Below are 18,129 nucleotides of genomic sequence, written 5' to 3'. Positions count from 1 at the left end.
CGGCAAATACCTCATGACAGTTGATCAGATATTGGCTCTTTACACTGAAGCTGCCAAGCGTGGATGAGTCACTATGAAGGAATGTTCTGAAGGACCATTTAAATGCAAAGGTTGCACACCACTTCTGCCATGCAAAAGATTGAAGCAGAAGGTTCAACGGTGAGCTGAAACAGATCACTACAGCACGACACCTTTCCATACCACATTCATTATTCCGTCAACAGCAAAAGTATCCCATATCATCAAGGTCGAACGTACTCTAGATTTGATGGACTTGTTTTGACCCTCAAATTTTTGAGTCGGCCTTATACTCTGAAGGGCACCAGAAACCCCTCCAACACAGTTCAAGAATAAGCCTGTGGAAAGTTACTTCTTCAAAAGCAAAAGTATCTCATATCATCTCTTATCCATTTGCTTCTCCTTATCCTGGCAGTTGAATGAGAGACAAGGAGAAGGAGAACAATCAACCGGAAGCCGAAGTCAAACCTCTGATCCTGGGTTGCTTACTTGGAAGTTTGACTGCTTACCTTGTCTGTCACCTCTTTCGGCAGATCTCCTAGCTCGGCGACTTGGGGGACTCCTACTATAGGGTTTGTATCACACTTGACTAAGCCCGAAACTACAACTAAGCTTCAAGTGAAATTGATACATTACCTTGTGCGTCAACATCAGCTAAGTACACCATTCCCGGATGGAGGAAAGGTACTTCCAGAGAAGGGCAGATGAAGATCAGACCACACTTCGGTACTTAGAAGTTTCGTGATTACTCAAGGGATTGGATCTTGCAAGTCCCCAACCGAGGAGTTTCCCTCACTCGGGAACTTAGGGGAGCACTGTTTGTACCATACTTGACCAATCCCGAAACTACCGAGCACCGGCCAACGCTATACTGTCAAGGACCCAGAAGAGTTCCCCTCCGACCAGGAGGCCAATCACTACTCGACACGTGTCAAGATTAGAAGCCAATCAGAGCGCAGCACGTGTCGACATCAAGAACCAATCACAACATGACACATGTCAATGTGACAAAGCTACAAGTTTTTCTATAAATAGGGGTCATTCCCCCACAATATTGCCTAATGCCATTTTGTGTTAAATCATTCACAAGAACTCACTAAATTGAGAGCTTGATCCTTTGTACTTGTGTAAGCCCTTCACTACTAATAAGAACTCCTCTACTCCGTGGACGTAGCCAATCTGGGTGAACCACGTACATCCTGTGTTTGCTTCTCTGTCTCTATTCATTTACGTACTTATCCTCACTAGTGACCGAAGCAACCAAGCGAAGGTCACAAAACCTGACACTTTCTGTTGTACCAAAGTCTTCGCTGATTTTGTGCATCAACAGAATGGAAAGAAATGGAATCGCATTCCTTCCGAAACATTCCGGCGTTTACTAACATGTAGGGAATGAAAAAGTAAGTGGGAACCACTTAAAATCTGGAATCGAATTCCTTAATCTTCTGGAATTCAATTACCTACACGGAGATGGTAATTAAATTCCCAGAAGAAGCCTCTTTCTGGAATCAAACATTTCTACCCATAATACCCTTGCACCTTCCACCAGTAGCGCACCCTCTCCTTCGTTTCTCCTCCGCCGACTCCTTACACCTTGACCACCACCACGACACCGCCCTTACACACTGCATACCCGGGTGGAACACTAGGCCGAGTCATGTTCTTACGAAATGAGTCCTGGAACGACAGACCCTTCTTTATGCGAATGTTGTAGACCAATTTAGGGTTGCGAGTCAAAAATTGATTGCTTGGATTGGTGTGAACGGTAGACCCTTATTCCCCAGGGCGTATGTCAGCGAGGATTTGGTGAACAACCACGAACGACAAGGAAGAAGGATGAGAGAGAGCGTGGTTGGCGATGAGGAGAGTCTTGTGGATGAGGGGGAGTGAGTTGAGGTGGTGGAGGGTGAGAGAGAAGAGTATGGGGGAGGATAGGAGGGAGGAGAGACGGTGGTGGTGGTGGGTATTGGAGAGGATGGTGTGGGTGAGAGCGTCTTGGTCAAGCGGGGGCGGCTGCTGAGAAAGACTGAGGAGAGGGGGAGAGAGAGAAGAGGAAATAAATTAGGGTGATCAAGAATCTTCTCAAATATGTAGAAGCAGATAAAAAATATTCTTTCATATAAATTTCTCTTCATATACAACCAACTTCTTAAAAATTATCATGAGCAAACAGTTTTCTGAATTACAAGAAGCTAAACCATAAACCAAGGATATAACGTGCAAAGGTTATACGTGCCTTTTCAGAAGTTTGACTTCCTGAATTTCTATAAATCAAACCTCTTTGTAATCAAGTAATTTCATCAAACCATTTTGAAAGCGAACCGATGGTTATTTTCCTAAACGTTGTCTTCTTAAAAATGTATGTTACAAGAGTAATGCTATTTATACCATATTTTTGTATCACATTTTCATATCACCTTAGGTAGCATTTGATATAGACAACCACATCATTTGAATTAATCATATTTTTAAATTTAATTCATTATTTAATAAACTAATAATTAAAAAAAACTAGTTAATTAAATGATGATTGTGGTATACGAGGAGTCTTTCACCTTCATTTCCTTGGGTTTTGCAATTTTTTCAATTGATGTGGCTGTCCACATCAAATGCCACCTAAGATGCTATAGAAATGTGAGATAAAAATAGAGTAATACTATTCATACCATGTTTTTATACTACATTTTCATACCATCTTATGTGGCATTTGATGTGGACAGCCACATCATTTGAATTAATCAGATTTTTAAATTTAGTTCATTATTTAATAAACTAATAATTAAGAAAAACTAGTTAATTAAATGATGATTATGGTATACGAAGAGTTTTTCTCTTTCTTTTCCTTGGATTTTGCAAATTTTTTAAATGATGCGGCTGTCCACATCAGATGCCACCCTAGGTGGTATGAAAATATGGTACAAAAACATGATATGAATAACATTACTCATGTTACAAAGCCTCTGTCTGTGTATAGAAGGTCTCCTCAATTACTTTCTCTGCCGCTCCAGAAGGGCCAAATTCTGATTATCTTGTACTCATTGACGACGAAGCGAGGACCTGGTCAACATGGCGGAGCATGCTGCATTCCGTTTGAATGCGGAATTTCAACAAAGTGGTGAAGTGCCAAAACAATAATTTGTCACTTTAAAGAATCATAATTAAAGACTTAATGCAACCTTCCAAGCAGGTGCTACATACTTCTATTGACACAGACATTATGCGAAAGACTTTTTCTACGAACCTTCCTGGCATTTGCTGCCAATTGTCAATTTCTGACTCTTTGCTTGTTGATACACACGACCAAGCAAGACAATATTTATCAGAAAATTGATCATAATTATGACTTAAACTTGAAGTTACGAGAAAGACTTCCATAACACGGCACGCTTATATATTTTTCGGTATCATGACTTCTCGTGTCAATAATTTAAAATTCTATGTAACTTTTATCCATAAAATTGTATCATCGTGGAATGCCAAAATAAAGTGTTGCTCTCTATACGCTACCAATTTCTTTGTGAAGTATAATTAGATAAACCTTGAACCTAGGAGTTAACACCACAAGAATATTCCAAGTATGTTCTCAGAAGTTTGACTTCTGAATCCTATAAATTAAAACTCTTTGTAACCGACTAATTTCATCAAAACAATTTGAAAGTGATCCAGTCTTTCTTTTCTTAAACATTGTCTTCTTTAATTTGATCATAAAAATATGAGTAAATTATAGCTATGGTTCATTAATTTTAATTCAATTGAAGCAATGGTCTCTTAATTAAAAATCCATTAACATTGGTATTTCAACCGATCAAAACGTGCAGCTATAGTCCCTCAACTAAAAATCCATTACCATTGGTCTCTCAACTTTAATTCAACTGGAGAAATGATCCCTTAACTTTAACCCAATTGTAGCAATGGTCCTTCCAACATAACTTGTTTTGACAAAATTTTTGACGCAGTTGACAAAAATGACCATAATTACACACTTTGATGAGGTGAGGGACCCTAATTATATAAATGGTTATTCCAACATAACTTATTTTGACAAAATTTTGACCAAATTGATGAAAATGACTATAACTACACATTTTGATAAGTTGAGGGACCAATAGTAATGGATTTTTAGTTGAGGGACCATTGCTCTAATTTGATTAAAGTTGAAGGACCATTACTACAATTTACTCTAAAAATGTATGTGACAAAGCCTTTGTCTGTGTATAGAAGGTCCCCTCATTCACTGTCTGTTCCGCCCTCGGAAGGGCCAAATTCTGGTTATCTTGTACTCCATGACGACGAATCAGTTGAGATAAACTGTTGCAGATGTGAAGACAACGAGGTTAAAGGTTTGCCTTTCCCTCAAAACAAGGATTTAACAGTTGGATATGGCTCAGATGGCTGTTGAGAGTTGTCCCACATTGATGAGGGACAAAGTTTACTATGTGCTTATATGATCTTGGACTACTCTCTATATTGCCAATTGGTTTTATGGTGGAACCCTAATTTCATCATGGTATCAAAGTAAGGTTGTCCACGTGTGAAGCCTAACGGCCACACGCGCTCTACGTCACCTAGTTGTCCACGTGTAGGCTTGAAAATCCGTCACACGTGCGGGGGCGTGTTGAGAGTTGTCCCACATTGGTGAGGGACAAGGTTTACTATGTGCTTATATGATCTTGGGCTGCTTCTCATATTACTAATTGGTTTTATGGTGAAAATCCAATTTCATCAATGGCGAAGAGGTGGCCTTCATTCCAGTGCTTAATCAACCCTTGTCCTCCAATCGATACCATGTCATACTTCGAAGAGGGCGTCATAAAGGGTACGCAGATACACACACACACACACACATCCACGCATATTCTTATAGTTAAGTATCATGCGGCGGTGTTCCATAGAAAAATTTGAATGTACAAATAATATTGGAACTGATTTGATTTCCGGGGAAGCATGCACTGATACAAAGGAAGAGGACACGGATATTGGCTGTTGCGGAGGTAAAAGTATTCCAGATGCTAAACCAAAACCATTGGATCTGTCAGACATATATCAACAAATTGAGATAGTTCATAGGGAGAGAGAAAGCAGTCATTTTTTTGCCAAGTCTGTTGATCCAGATGGTTTTCCTCTTTACTTCTTGAGGAGGAAAGGGTGGAACGTGAGAATGAGCACACCGTATCGTTACCAATCGGGTGAAGCCTCGGGACTCAACTCTTCGCTACGAGCTAGCCTTCCTGGGTTCGATTTTCCACTATCACATGAGTGCTCTGAAGTTGTGTGTGTTGGCAAGTGGTATTGTCCTTTCATGTTTGTCAAGGAAGGCGGGGTGAAGTTGAAGGACCAAATGAAATATTCTATGTACTATGAGATAAAACTTGAGCAAAGATGGGAAAAGATATTTGACAACGTTAATGACAACGCTGAAAGAAAAAAGAATCCTGCTGTGTTTGTGGATGCTTTTGTTCAAAGAGAGGTGGTTTATGTGGGTGGAAGGGAGGCTGTTTGGGATGAAAGAAATGCAGGTGGGGGTGATATGTTTGTGTGGTTTAAGAGTTTTGATGGGGTGGGGGAGGGGAAACAAGTGTTGGATTGAGCATGAAAGTTATTGAAAGAATGAAATGGGAGCAAGAAAGAGTTGGGTGGGTTGGTGGGGATGAAAGGCAAGTGAGGGTGGAGAGAGTGGAAGAGTTTGGGGGGATGGGTGGTGGCGGGGGGAAGAGATTTAGAATTGTTATGTGCTGGTGGAGAGGTTTGTATTGAAGAGAATGTCTACGACTGGAAGCGCTGCAGGACTACCCGCATATGATTTCAAGCAGACTCACCAGATTAGGAGCAAATGGGAATGACAAAAATTTGGTTGCTGCACCTACATGTACTGGAAAGAATGGACGGGAAGTTTGGTATTGAGTCATAGTTTTCAGACACGCTGATCATCATATTTAGGAACGAAAAAAAATCCAATTTGTCGTGTTTTCAGGTATACACTAGTCGTTTTAGGTACATTGCTCTCCCCTGATAAATGCAGACTTGCATAAAGTTTTAATTCATGGATTGTAGTACTGTTCTTTTATAATGTTTCTCAACAGAATCATGAGCAGTGTATGAATAATGAGTGTTCCCATTAAAATGTCTTCAATCTCAGGCCTTGCACAAAAAGACATTAAGCTTAAACGAAACCTTAATTTTCAGCCTACAATGATCGTGGAATTTCCGAACCTTCGAGATATATGGGAAAATTCCGACTTAATTAGCTTAAGGGTAAATTGAATTTTATTTGATTTATTCAGCAAAAGGGCATCTGAAATTCTTTAAGCTGGACAATATTGCTTAATTAATCATAAGTCTTTATCATTCGGGTAACTATGACACAATCCGAAAGGACAAAACAAACACCAAAACACGACCCGTCACTAGAAGATTAAGGAAATAGTTTATAACAAAAAAAAAAAAAAAAACAACTCCCACCACAAGCTTTATCTCACTAAGTAGAGTCGCGTGTATGAGTCCTAGAATGTCATTGCGCTCGTTTTTGCGTCATGTCTTCCGTTAATTCCAAGTACTTCATATCTTTTCCTAAAGTGTCTTTCCAAGCCTTCCTACGTTTCCCTCTACCTCTTTTGCCCTGAACCTCCGTCCTATAGTCTCATCTTCTAACTGAAGCATCTGTAAGTTTTTAATTCACGCCAAACCACCTTAACCGATTCTCAAAGAATAGTTTATAAAGCTGGAAAAATCACCACCAGCCTGTAGAGAAAATTAAACGGAACATATGATAGAGATGGTCTTTTCTATTAATTCTGGTATGTGTCAATCACTGTCATCCAATTCAATTCCTTTGGTAACAAGAAACCCCAACAAAACATAATGTATGCGATTGACAAGGGCTTTGTCTGTATATAGAAGGTCCCCCGAGTCACTTTCATTGACTAGTCCAATAATATTAAGATAATAATTAACCTTATTGATTAGCCAAAAAAATACAATCAAAGTTAGGGTTTATAGCTAATGTAGAAAAAGGAAAGTTACTTGGACCAGGAAACAGTTTACAAACCAATATTTATTTAAGTGAGAGAGCAGAGAAGGAGATCGATGGAGAAGATGAAACGTAAGGGGAAAATAGGGTTTTTTATTGGCCTTTCTGAAGTGAGAAAAATACAGCAGCTATATTTGCAAATTCTAGCACTTATGACAAGAAGAGAATGGTGTCGGCCTTATATCTCTCAACAAGATCAAAGAAAGATGGCATTGGCCTTGTAATCTTTCACAAATGCCACTAAACTGGCATTGGCCTTGAATTCAACATACTTGACCTAACAACTGAAATCGAACAATCGTTCTTGAGAACTAATCTTGATCACAGATCCTCAACAGCATTCGAAATACCATCAGCGGAAGAAGATCACCAAAGACTTGAATTCAACATACTTGACCTGACTGTTGGAAATTTGAATAGTTTGAGTAGAAATTTTTTTGTCCCACATTGGTCATTCCCAAAAGATTTTATCACTTTATAAGGCTTTGTCCTTTATAGAAAGTGATTGGAGTAATAGGCCTGGAGACTAAAATTGGGCTCACCTTTGGGGTTGGGCTTTGGGGTGTACTAACAGACTTCATCTGACTCATCTTTTCAGATGAAGTCTGAAGTGTGAAAACGTAGAAACAAAAACACATTTTTTCAGCAGATGTTTCCCAACAGATGCATCCCTTCCTCATACCTGTTGCGAACATGTATAATCACATTATATATACATCCATCTGCATGGCATTTAGAATATAGAAAAATCATAGATCTTCTCCTACAATCATAAACATCCTTTCTGAGAGAACCACATTAATATTCGCCAGAAGTCAATTTTCCGGTGCTGGAATTTCTAACTTAGATCGTTGAATCCTGGTGAAGCAGACGTCTGTAGAACTACAAACACTGAGTAGGGACGAAATTTCTGTTTCAAGGACATTGTGGTACGCAAGCCTCGATCTTCAAGTTGTCTGTTTTTATAATTCGTATTCTAGTTTATATTCTGTTAATTCCTATTGCATTTATTGTTTATTAACATATATATTTAAATCACAGATTGTTGACTTATATCCAACACTGACAACTGAAATCCAACCAATCTTGAGAACTAAATAACTTTCTTGAGAACTAATCTTGATCACAAATCCTCAGCAGCATTTGAAATACCATCAGCCGATCAGTGGTAGAAGATCATACATGGCGATGACATTATGAAGAAAGTTGAGGTTCCACTATAAAACCAATTGAGAATATAAGGAGTAGCTTAGTCTCTTATAAGCCTTACAAGGTTTCTCCTTTCACCAATGGGGGACTCTTTTACCTTCATATTCTCACAAAACTAAGAAGATGGTGTCACAATGAGGAGAAATTTTTCACTATGCATGAAACATGGTACACCACGTGCCATTACATAAGTAGAGATAAGTTTTATTTTTTAACACAAGTATCTCACCACTTGTATATTAACACATGGTGTACCACTCTATATTCCAGACACTCTAAATGAGTATAGGCAGAGGTGGGCAGAGAAAAATTGGTCACAGCAGATCTAAACCCGGAATGGTAATGATCGGATGATAGTGGATTAGTCGGACAATGAAGGTGTAAAAGGTTGTTTTGTTCCCTCCAAAAAATTACAAACACACACACACACATTCTCTCTCTCTCTCTCTCTCTCTCTCTCTCTCTCTCTACCCAAATTCTAATCAAGAAATTCGAAACCAATTTTTCTCTCTCTCTCTCTCTTTACCCAAATTCTAATCAAGAAATTCGAAACCAGTTTTTCTCTCTCAAAACCATGGATCTAACATCAATGGAGGAGTTAAACAAATTGAAGCTAGAAAAACCAAATTTGAAGGAGATATTGACTAAGGCGAAGAAAGAGTTGCAAGAGGTGAGAAGAGAAGTTGACAAGGGAAGATTCTGTTAGAAAATTAATTGGACTAAACTATCATTTAGTGAAGGACGAAATGTATTTAGTAACAATACAATCTGACGTAAGTTGCAAACGTGGAAAAATTGCTCCCTATAAGCAAGGATACGTGGATAACATGCAGCAAATGATAATTGCTTATCTATTACTCGGTGAAAACTGCCAGCAACTGCAGATAACTGATTTCCACGATAGATGGAAATTAGATGAAGCCTGTGTCTATATAATCCAATTCCCTACTTGTGAAGAGTTGTTCTGAGATTCGAGGGTTCCATCACCTTTGGAACATAAGGTCTTAAACAAGTAGAAGAATTGCATTTTCAACCAAAAACGTGGCTGCGTCAAGTATCATGTTAACATCTATTAGTAATCTAGGAAACTTGTTAATATTATATACTCCTAGTTTTCCAACAGATTCATCTACATAACTAGGGCTTTAGAAATGGTGTCTCTCATTGAGCTATTGCAAATAAGACCCTCGTAGAATCCAAGGTAGAGCCGAATCTTCATCGCTGAGTGTCTGAATTCGATTAACGATGTCATTGAAGAAAGTTGGGGTTCCACCATAAAACCAATTAGCAATATGGGGAGTAGCCTACCCAGCCTCTTATAAGCCTACGCAAGGTCTCTCATCCCATCATTGTGTGACTCATTCTCAACACGTCCCCACACGTGTGGCAAATTTTCAAGCCTAACACTTGGACAACACAACAGGGTGATGTGGAGCACGTGTGGCTGTTTGGCTTCACACGTGGGACAACCTACTCTGATACCATAAAGAAAGTTGAGGTTCCACACCAATTGGCAATATGGAGAGTAGTTCAACCTCTTATAAGCCATGCAAGGTCCCTCGTTCCATCAATGTGCATCAATATGGGACTCATTCTCAATTGGTTTTAGGGTGGAACCTCAACTTTCTTCATGGTATCAGAGCAGGTTGTCCCACATGTGAAGCCAAACGGCCACATGTGCTTCACGTCACCTTGTTGTGTTGTCCATGTGTTAGGCTCGAAAATTCCCCACACGTGAGGAGAATAAGTCCCACATTGATGGGAGAAGGGACCTTGCATAGACTTATAAGAGATTGAACTACTCCTCATATTGCCAATTAGTTTTATGGTGAAACTTTAACTTTCTTCATTTGTGACCGCGGATGATCTCGTCAAGATGGCGGAGGATGCCGGCGTTCCGTTTGAATGCAGAAACAATAATTTCATCGTAAAGAATCATACTTAAAGACTTAATGCAAACTTCCAAGCTGGTGCTACATACAATAAAAGACACCCACTTTTTCCAGCTTAGATTGAGAAATAAATCTACGAGCCTTCCTTGCATTTGCTGCAAATTGTCACTTTCTACTCTTTGCTTGTATCAACGTACCCGGCCAACAAGATAATATTAAACTATAAATTATCAAGAAATTAATTATAATAATGACTTTCATGAAACGGCACACTTGTAAACTTTCCGTTATTGTGGCCTCTAATGCCAATGATTCAAAGTTTTGTGTAAGTTTTCGTCCACACAGTTGCCAAAATAATAGTTTAATTGTGTCATGTAAGTTGTTCTCCATACACTGCAAATTTCTTTTTGAAGTACAATCATCTAAAACTTGAACCTAGCTAGGAGTTAACACTACAAGAATATTCCTTAAATATGTTCTCAGAAGTTCGAGTCCTGAATTCTATAAATTAAAACTGTTTGTAATCAAGTAATTTCATCAAAGCAATTTGAAAGTGAGCCAGTCTTTCTTTATTTAAACATTGTCTTCTTTAATTTGGTCACAAAGATGTATGTGACAAGGCCTCTGTCTGTGTATAAAAGTTCTCCCGAGTCACTGTCTCTTCCACCTCCGGAGGGCCCAAATTCTGGCTGTCTTGTACTCCATGACGACGATTCAATTGAGATAAACTGTTGCGGATGCGAGGACGACGAGGTTAAAGGTTTGCCTTTCCCTCAGAACATGGATCTAACCGTTGGATATGGCTCAGATAACGATGATGTTGCCTTCATTCCAGTGCTTGATCAACCCTTGTCTTCCAATAGATACCATGTCATACTTCGAAGAGGCCGCCATAAAGGGTACGCACATATGTATATGTATAAACATCCATACATATTAAGTGTTACTGTTACATGGAAAAATTTATATTGGAACTGATTTGATTTGCAGGGAAGCATGCACAAATACGAGGGAAGAGGATACGGATATTGGCTGTTTCGGAGGTAAAAGTATACCAGATGCTGAACCAAAACCTTTGGATCCGTCAGACATTTATCAACAAATTGAGATAGTTCATTGGGAGGGAAAGAAATCGTTTTTTTGCCAAGTCTGTTGATCCAGATGGTTTTCCTCCTTACTTCTTGAGGAGGAAAGGGTGGAACGTGAGAATGAGCACACCATATCGTTACCAATTGCGTGAAGCCTCGGGACTCAACTCTTCGCTACGAGCTAGCCTTCCTGGGTTCGATTTTCCATTATCACATGACTGCTCTGAAGTTGTGTGTGTTGGTAAGTGGTATTGTCCTTTCATGTTTGTTAAGGAAGGAGGGGTGAAGCTGAAGGACCAAGTGAAAAATTGTATGTACTACGAAATTAAACTTGAGCAAAGATGGGAAAAGATTTTCGACAACGTTAATGACAACGCTGAAAGAAAAAAGAATCCTGCTGTGTTTGTGGATGCTTTTGTTCACAGAGAGGCGGTTTATGTGGGTGGAAAGGAGGCTGTTTGGGATGAAAGAAATGCTGGTGCGGGTGATATGTTCATGTGGTTTAAGAGTTTTGATGGGGTGGGAGAAGAAACTAGTGTGGGATTGGGCATGAAAGTCGTAGAGAGAATGAAATGGGAACAAGAAAGAGCTGGATGGGTTGGCGGGGATGAAAGGCAAGTGAGGGTGGAGAGAGAGGAAGAGTTTAGGGGGACGGGTGGTGTCGGGTGGAATAGGTTTAGTTGTTATGTGTTGGTAGAGAGGTTTGTACTGAAGAGAATGTCTATGACTGGAAGCGCAGCAGTAATACTCTCATATGATTTCAAGCACACTCACCAGAGTAGGAGCAAATGGGAATGACAAAAATTTGGTATTGAGTCATGGTTTTCAGACACTTGATCATCATATTTGGGGTCGAAAACTCCAATTTGTACTGTTTTCGGTATTACACTAGTCATCGTTTTACGGACATTACTCTCTACTGATAAATGGGACTTTCGTACAGTTTTAATTCATGGATTGCAGTACTTCTTTTTCAATCTCAGGCCTTGCCAGTGTTGTTGCTACATACGCAAAAAGACATTAAGCTTAAAAGAAACCTTAACTTCCAGCTTACAATGATTATGGACTCTTCGAACCTTCGCGGTGTATGCTACAATTCCAACTTAATTAGCTTAAGGACAAATAAAATTTTAGTTGATTTATTTAGCGTACAACGATGCCAACAAGGACATCTGAAATTCTTTAAGCCGGACAATATTGCTTAATTAATCGCGGAGTCTTAAGCATTCTGGTAACCATGCAACAACCCTTATGTGATGGCGAATTTCAATACTGTCTTCGACGACGATCAGCAATGGCTGCTCAATTGTTTGTCATCTACTCTCGACCCCAGCCACGAAGTTAGCTCGTTCGCAGAAGCTTCTCTTAATCAGGCTTCTCTGCAACCAGGTAGTCCCCCACCTAAAAACCTCGATCTTTCAATTTTGATTTTGTTTCATTTCTTAATGCTGACTGAACCTTTTTGTTGCTTTGATTTTGCTTGGTAATTTAAAATAATTGCTGAATTGAGGAAAATTGAGAAGAAATTTATAGGTGTTTTTGTTTTTGTTTTGGTGTAGAATTTATCATGGTAAATGTTTAGTTTTATGTCTCCTTTGATGGATTGTGTTTTTCTTCTTTTTTTTAAATAAAGCTACCTCATTGTCGCTGAAGTGGAATTGACTTGGTGGTTTTACTAAAAAAATGGAGACAATTGATGTTTGTATATGGCCGATCAATGGATTGAGATTCAAGTATTATACTTTCAACTAAATAGCTTCAATTTCATTTTGTACGTATTTTATTGTTAGTCATTAAGTGATGACGCGATAAGTGTAAATCTTACATATTTACTGCATAGTTATGAAATTTGTGTCATGTGGCAAAAACAAAATAAAAATAAAATTCAAGTTGTTTAAGTTGAATATCAAATGCGCAACGAACAAGACTACAAAATAGAATATTATTAAATAAACAAGAATGTCGAAAAGGCTACAAAACCTTAAGAGACTACATTGTGACTAACTTATTATTCTATAGAGTTACAAAGTACCATATATATAGAAAACTAACATAACCCTAATAGGCAAGAAAACGAAACCCTAATACTAACAGGGCTAAGCGCAAAATACCAAACATTAAAATAAATCTAAATAATAATATTTTCCAGCACCTCCCGTCAAACTCATGGCGGTATATGACATGGGTTTGCCAAAGTAGATGTGGATGCAAGACTTCAAATTCCAGTGCCAATGTCAATGCCGATGCTAATACCAATACCAAAGTCAATGCTAATACCAATGTTAATGCCAGATTTCCATGCCAATTGCAAGCTTCCAGACAAACCTGAGCAAACAAACAAAAAACCATATTTTTTCTTTGCCCGTGTGGGCCTAAAAAACTCCAAACAATTTTTTTCCTTTTTCCTTATTTTTTCTCTCCTATTTTTTTTCTCTCTTATTCTTTTTTATTTCCTTTTTCTCTTTTCTTCTGGGCGAACAAGTGCAACATCACACCTTCTTAAACAACTAAATAGTAGTGGTGTGGTGGATCGGTCAGATCGACTTTTTCCTTGCAAACAATCAATACCAACTAACAAATCTAAAACAAACGACGACAAAGGCAAACCAATTGATACCAACGAGAACGGATTGAACCATAAGGATCGAACCCGCTCTGATACCAAGTTGAATATTAGAGTGCGCAACGAACGAGACCACAAAATAGAATATTATTAAACAAACAAGAATGCCTAAAATGCTACAAAACCTTAAGGGTGCGTTTGTTGCACCAGACTATCTCAGACTGGATTAGCTTCAGGGACTAAGTTGGATTGGCTTAGCATGGACTAAGCAGTACTAGAATTGTGAAACGTTTGGTACAGTATCGGACTAGCTAGGACTAAATTTTTATTTTTAATTACTAGTTATGAAAACTTCTAATTGAACTCATGAACTTCCAAGCTAACAATCATACTTATTTCAGAAAATCCACATCACACTTGTTTCAGATAACCCAGATCCTAAAATTTATCAACATTTTACTATTATTAATATTACACCGGACTAATATTTTACTGTTATTAATATTACCCCCCCCCCTTTTTTTTTACTCTCTCTCTTCCGTTTCTCACTTTTGTTCTTGCTTTCTGTTCTTCGCACCCCAAAATTCCTCCCAGTTCAAACCCAGAAAAAATCAAACCTGTATTTTCTCTTATTTTCCTTTGCTTTCTCTTCTAATCTAACCCATAATCTTTCTTTCTTTTCATTTGTTTTCTTTCCTCTTCAAATCCAACCCAGAAAAAACCCAACCTCAATTCGGAAAACCCAATCCTCTTTCATGGAATTTCCATTTGCAAAACAAACCTCATCTGTTCGTCAATTTCACCGACCCCAGATGAAAAAGACCCTTCTTCATCGAACTCTCTCTCTCTCTTCCCTCTTCCTCAATTACACCGATCCAGTCCAAAAAACCCAGAACCCTCTGTTTCAGAAAACCCAGAGACGATGCAGTCGGAGATGACGAGGAGTTGGAGATGGAGGATGCGAGGGAGATGGTCTTAGCAGTCCCATGGTATTTGGTGGGTCTCGCTAAGCCCCTTTAGCGAACCCCTTAGTCGAGGCGAGTGAACCTTAATCCCACTAAAACTAGTCCCTGTAAAAAACAAACACCAGACCTCTCTAATCCTTAATCTAGTCTAGTCCAATGAGAGCTAATGAAGTCAAACAAACACAGCCTAAGAGGCTATATTGTGACTAACTTATTATTCAATAGAGTTACAAAGTACCATATATATAGAAAACTAACATAACCCTAATAGGCAAGGAAACGAAATCATAATACTAACGGACTAAGCTCAAAATACTAAACATTAAAATAAATCTAAATAATAATATTTTCCAACAGTTTAAAATTCAAGTCGTCTACTTTCTTCCTATCACTTTTCTTCCTGGCGGGTGAAGAACATGTCTCAGGAAAATCATCGTACGGTACAAAGTTACCATCACTTTTCTTCATGGCGGGTGAAGAACATGCCGGATTCAGCCAATATCCGCTAGTAAACTTAGGAAAATCAAAAGAACATATCCTGCAAATTTTGCTCTCCATATTATAAAGAAGCAATCTTGGCGGTCTGATGTTGTAATATCCTGGTGCATCAGGAGGTAGTTGTACTACAATCGCTAGTTCACCTGTGTTGATTTTATATACAGGATGAACACGCCAGCCGCCATGACCAAGGTGTCCCTTGATCTCCATCAACATTAAGATAGTCTCTTCGATCCACATATGGTTTGTGTAGTCCTTCAATTTCCACAACACCAATTCATGCTCCATGTTCTGGTTTATGAGCTTGTTGTTGGGGCTTAAAAAGACTTCACTACTTTGAAGATGTTTATCTCACAAAGAAGAATGTAATGCAGCGGAATTGATAGGCAAGAGAAAGAAAGAATACTCAATGTATTACACAAGATTTTTATTCATTCACAAACTTAGTACAAGAGGAAACACTCAAACACTCTTAGAAGCTTTGTTGCTTCTTCTCACTTCTCACTACTTGCTCTCTTGGTTGTTTCAAATTGTGTGGATGCCTTCTCCTTTTATAGGCATGGATGAAACCTTGGAGAAGCATGGAAACATCATGCTAGATATATCTAGATAATTCCACTACCTTCCTATGCTAGAATTATCTACACTAATCTTGTATGTTGGTGGAATCCTCACCATTCTTCTAAACTTTTCCACTAACTTGAACTTTGCTAGAATTCTCTAGCATGTGCATAGATCTTTCTTTGTGTATGGGCCGGATCAATTGTCTTGAGCCAAGACAAGGTTACATGTCAACACTTGTTACCATACACAGTCATGCATCCCCCCAGCTCAGCTATACCCTCAATGGTGAAGTCCATACAACAATCAGGGACCGGGATCACTCTAAATTTCTAGTCTCCAACATCAAATACCACTATAACATTTTTCCTTTCATGCATCCAATGGATGGCCTCGTGGAAACAAACGCTTCTCGCGAACGTGCAATAAAAAAAAATCAAAAGGAAGATTACCAAGGTTTGCTTCTGCTAATGGCCTCCATGATGAAATATTTGTCCCCAATGTGAAAATATGAAACATGACATTATTATTCCAAGATACTGGGACAACATTGTACTCGTTTGCAATCGGATTAAACCCTAAGTGATATGTAACGCGGAGTGTCCTGTACGAGGGAGTTTGATGGACTCTCGTGTAGTAGGGTTAAATATAAGAACGGGGATCTAACAACTGGATGCACAGACCAGGCGGTTGATGCTCTGATGTACAACTGGGGGAGTACCGCACGCAGAATTGTACGAAAGACAAGTGACAGGCGGTGGTTTCCCTTGTTCATCGATTTGCGAGGAGAAGAAGAAGCCATCCCAATACCGGAAGAGGAGGTTAGTAGTATTTTTCTTGTTCCGGCGAGAGTTGACAAAGGAATGGCTATAGATGAGAGAGGACCATGGCTTGCATACGCGCGTAGAGCACATCAGAGACTTTTCCGGCAGCCTTGGAAGTATCTCATAGTATATGATATCGCTTGGGATCTCCGGATTTGATCGACCAGGTTCCTTGTGAACTTTCTGTGATTAAGTTTATTCCAAATTTTATTAGAATCGACTGATATAGAGTCAGTGGGGGCGACAGAAGAAATGAACACAAACACTCGTATAATTAAAAACACAGATATTGGATATATATAATATATATATATATATGTATATAACAGTATATGCATGTATGTCTGTATCAGGTTTACCAAATCCCTTCTCTGACGTTCTTCCTTTCTCGCCATGACCAATTAAAAGAACTTCAACCTTGAAGCCCAGCTAACAGTACTCTTCTTTCAAACCTCGAACCGCATGACTAGTAAACGTAATAACAATTAACAAAGTGAGCCTGAAAACAAAAATTGGTCGTACCCAGTGCACAAGGCTCCCGCTTTACGCAGGGTTTGGGAGAGGTAAATGTCGGCTAGCCTTACCCCTATTTATGGAGAGGCTGCTCCCAAGTCTCGAACCCGAGACCTACCGCTCATGGGCAGGCTCTGAAAACAAAAATTGATTAAAAAAATATCAAGAGTTGCTATCTAGATTAAACTGTTATTGCTGGAAAAGTTGAGAAAATATAGGGAAAATGATAAGTGAGAGAAAAATATTTGAGTGCAAAGATCCGGTTAACACTGAAAGACAAAAACGTTTAAACTTGTTTAAATCCTAAATTTTATACTTTTACATGTTCGGAGTGTATAATGACCAATAAACTTTTTTTTGGAGTGTCAACTCCCCATTAATTTTAATAAAAGTACAAATATAATTTTAAAAGAAGAAATTTTTATAAATAGAAAACTCAAGTTATGTAGTGTACGGTGTACCGATGATAGGGTTGATATGTCCACTTTTATGGTATATAATGTTTTGAGTATGTTGTTTTGATTTCTATCCGAACTGAATGATCAGAACTTAAATATCAGCACTTCCACTTGATCAAACGATGATGGGGAAATTTTTATTATGACAGGAATACGTGTGGTACATCATATGTTTTTATGTAAGCGGTGAAAATTTTTATTTTTTAAGTTATTAACTTTTTAACACACAAATCTCATAATTTGTATAATGACACATGATGTACCACCTTGTGTGCTAATCACACTAAAAAATCTCTCCTAGGGTTGTGTGCTTCTTGGTGGAGCTAGATGAATGGTACACGTGGCATGCTCAAGTCCCGTCTACCTTTCTAAGCGTGGTTTATGAAAAGAGATGACGGAGCAAATCTCAGTCCTCTAACCTCTTATCCTTCGTCACTCTTGTACGGATAATGTTAAGAAAACTAAATTTATAAATAAAATTTTAAAAACTACATGATATAGAAGTCAACGATT

General features: G+C 38.6%; 1 protein-coding gene and 2 pseudogenes across 1 annotated transcript; 2 read left to right on the top strand and 1 right to left on the bottom strand.

The window, feature by feature from the left end:
- Positions 1–4,204: 4,204 nt before the first annotated feature.
- Positions 4,205–6,019, top strand: LOC126594897 (uncharacterized; annotated as a pseudogene).
- A 4,629-nt stretch (positions 6,020–10,648) lies between these two features.
- Positions 10,649–12,191, top strand: LOC126594896 (uncharacterized; annotated as a pseudogene).
- A 4,264-nt stretch (positions 12,192–16,455) lies between these two features.
- Positions 16,456–17,103, bottom strand: LOC126594902 (putative F-box protein At3g10240). Its single transcript, XM_050261168.1, has 2 exons — positions 17,005–17,103; positions 16,456–16,828 (listed from the first exon to the last, which is right to left on the bottom strand). The coding sequence occupies exons 1-2, from the start codon at positions 17,038–17,040 to the stop codon at positions 16,484–16,486; spliced, it is 381 nt and encodes a 126-aa protein (XP_050117125.1). The 5' UTR covers positions 17,041–17,103; the 3' UTR covers positions 16,456–16,483.
- Between the last annotated feature and the right edge of the window lie 1,026 nt (positions 17,104–18,129).

This window comes from Malus sylvestris, chromosome 13 (genome assembly GCF_916048215.2).
Source record: "Malus sylvestris chromosome 13, drMalSylv7.2, whole genome shotgun sequence".
In the NCBI taxonomy this organism is placed as follows: domain Eukaryota; kingdom Viridiplantae; phylum Streptophyta; class Magnoliopsida; order Rosales; family Rosaceae; genus Malus; species Malus sylvestris.
This window is presented reverse-complemented; position numbering and strand designations above follow the sequence as displayed.

Bases quoted from the DNA above. Each gene is read 5' to 3' on its own strand.
- LOC126594902 (XM_050261168.1), bottom strand. From the start codon at position 17,040: ATGGCGAGAAAGGAAGAACGTCAGAGAAGGGATTTG. The intron at 16,829-17,004 runs GTAAACCTGATA...ACTTAATCACAG, and splicing joins AACGTCAGAGAAGGGATTTG to AAAGTTCACAAGGAACCTGG.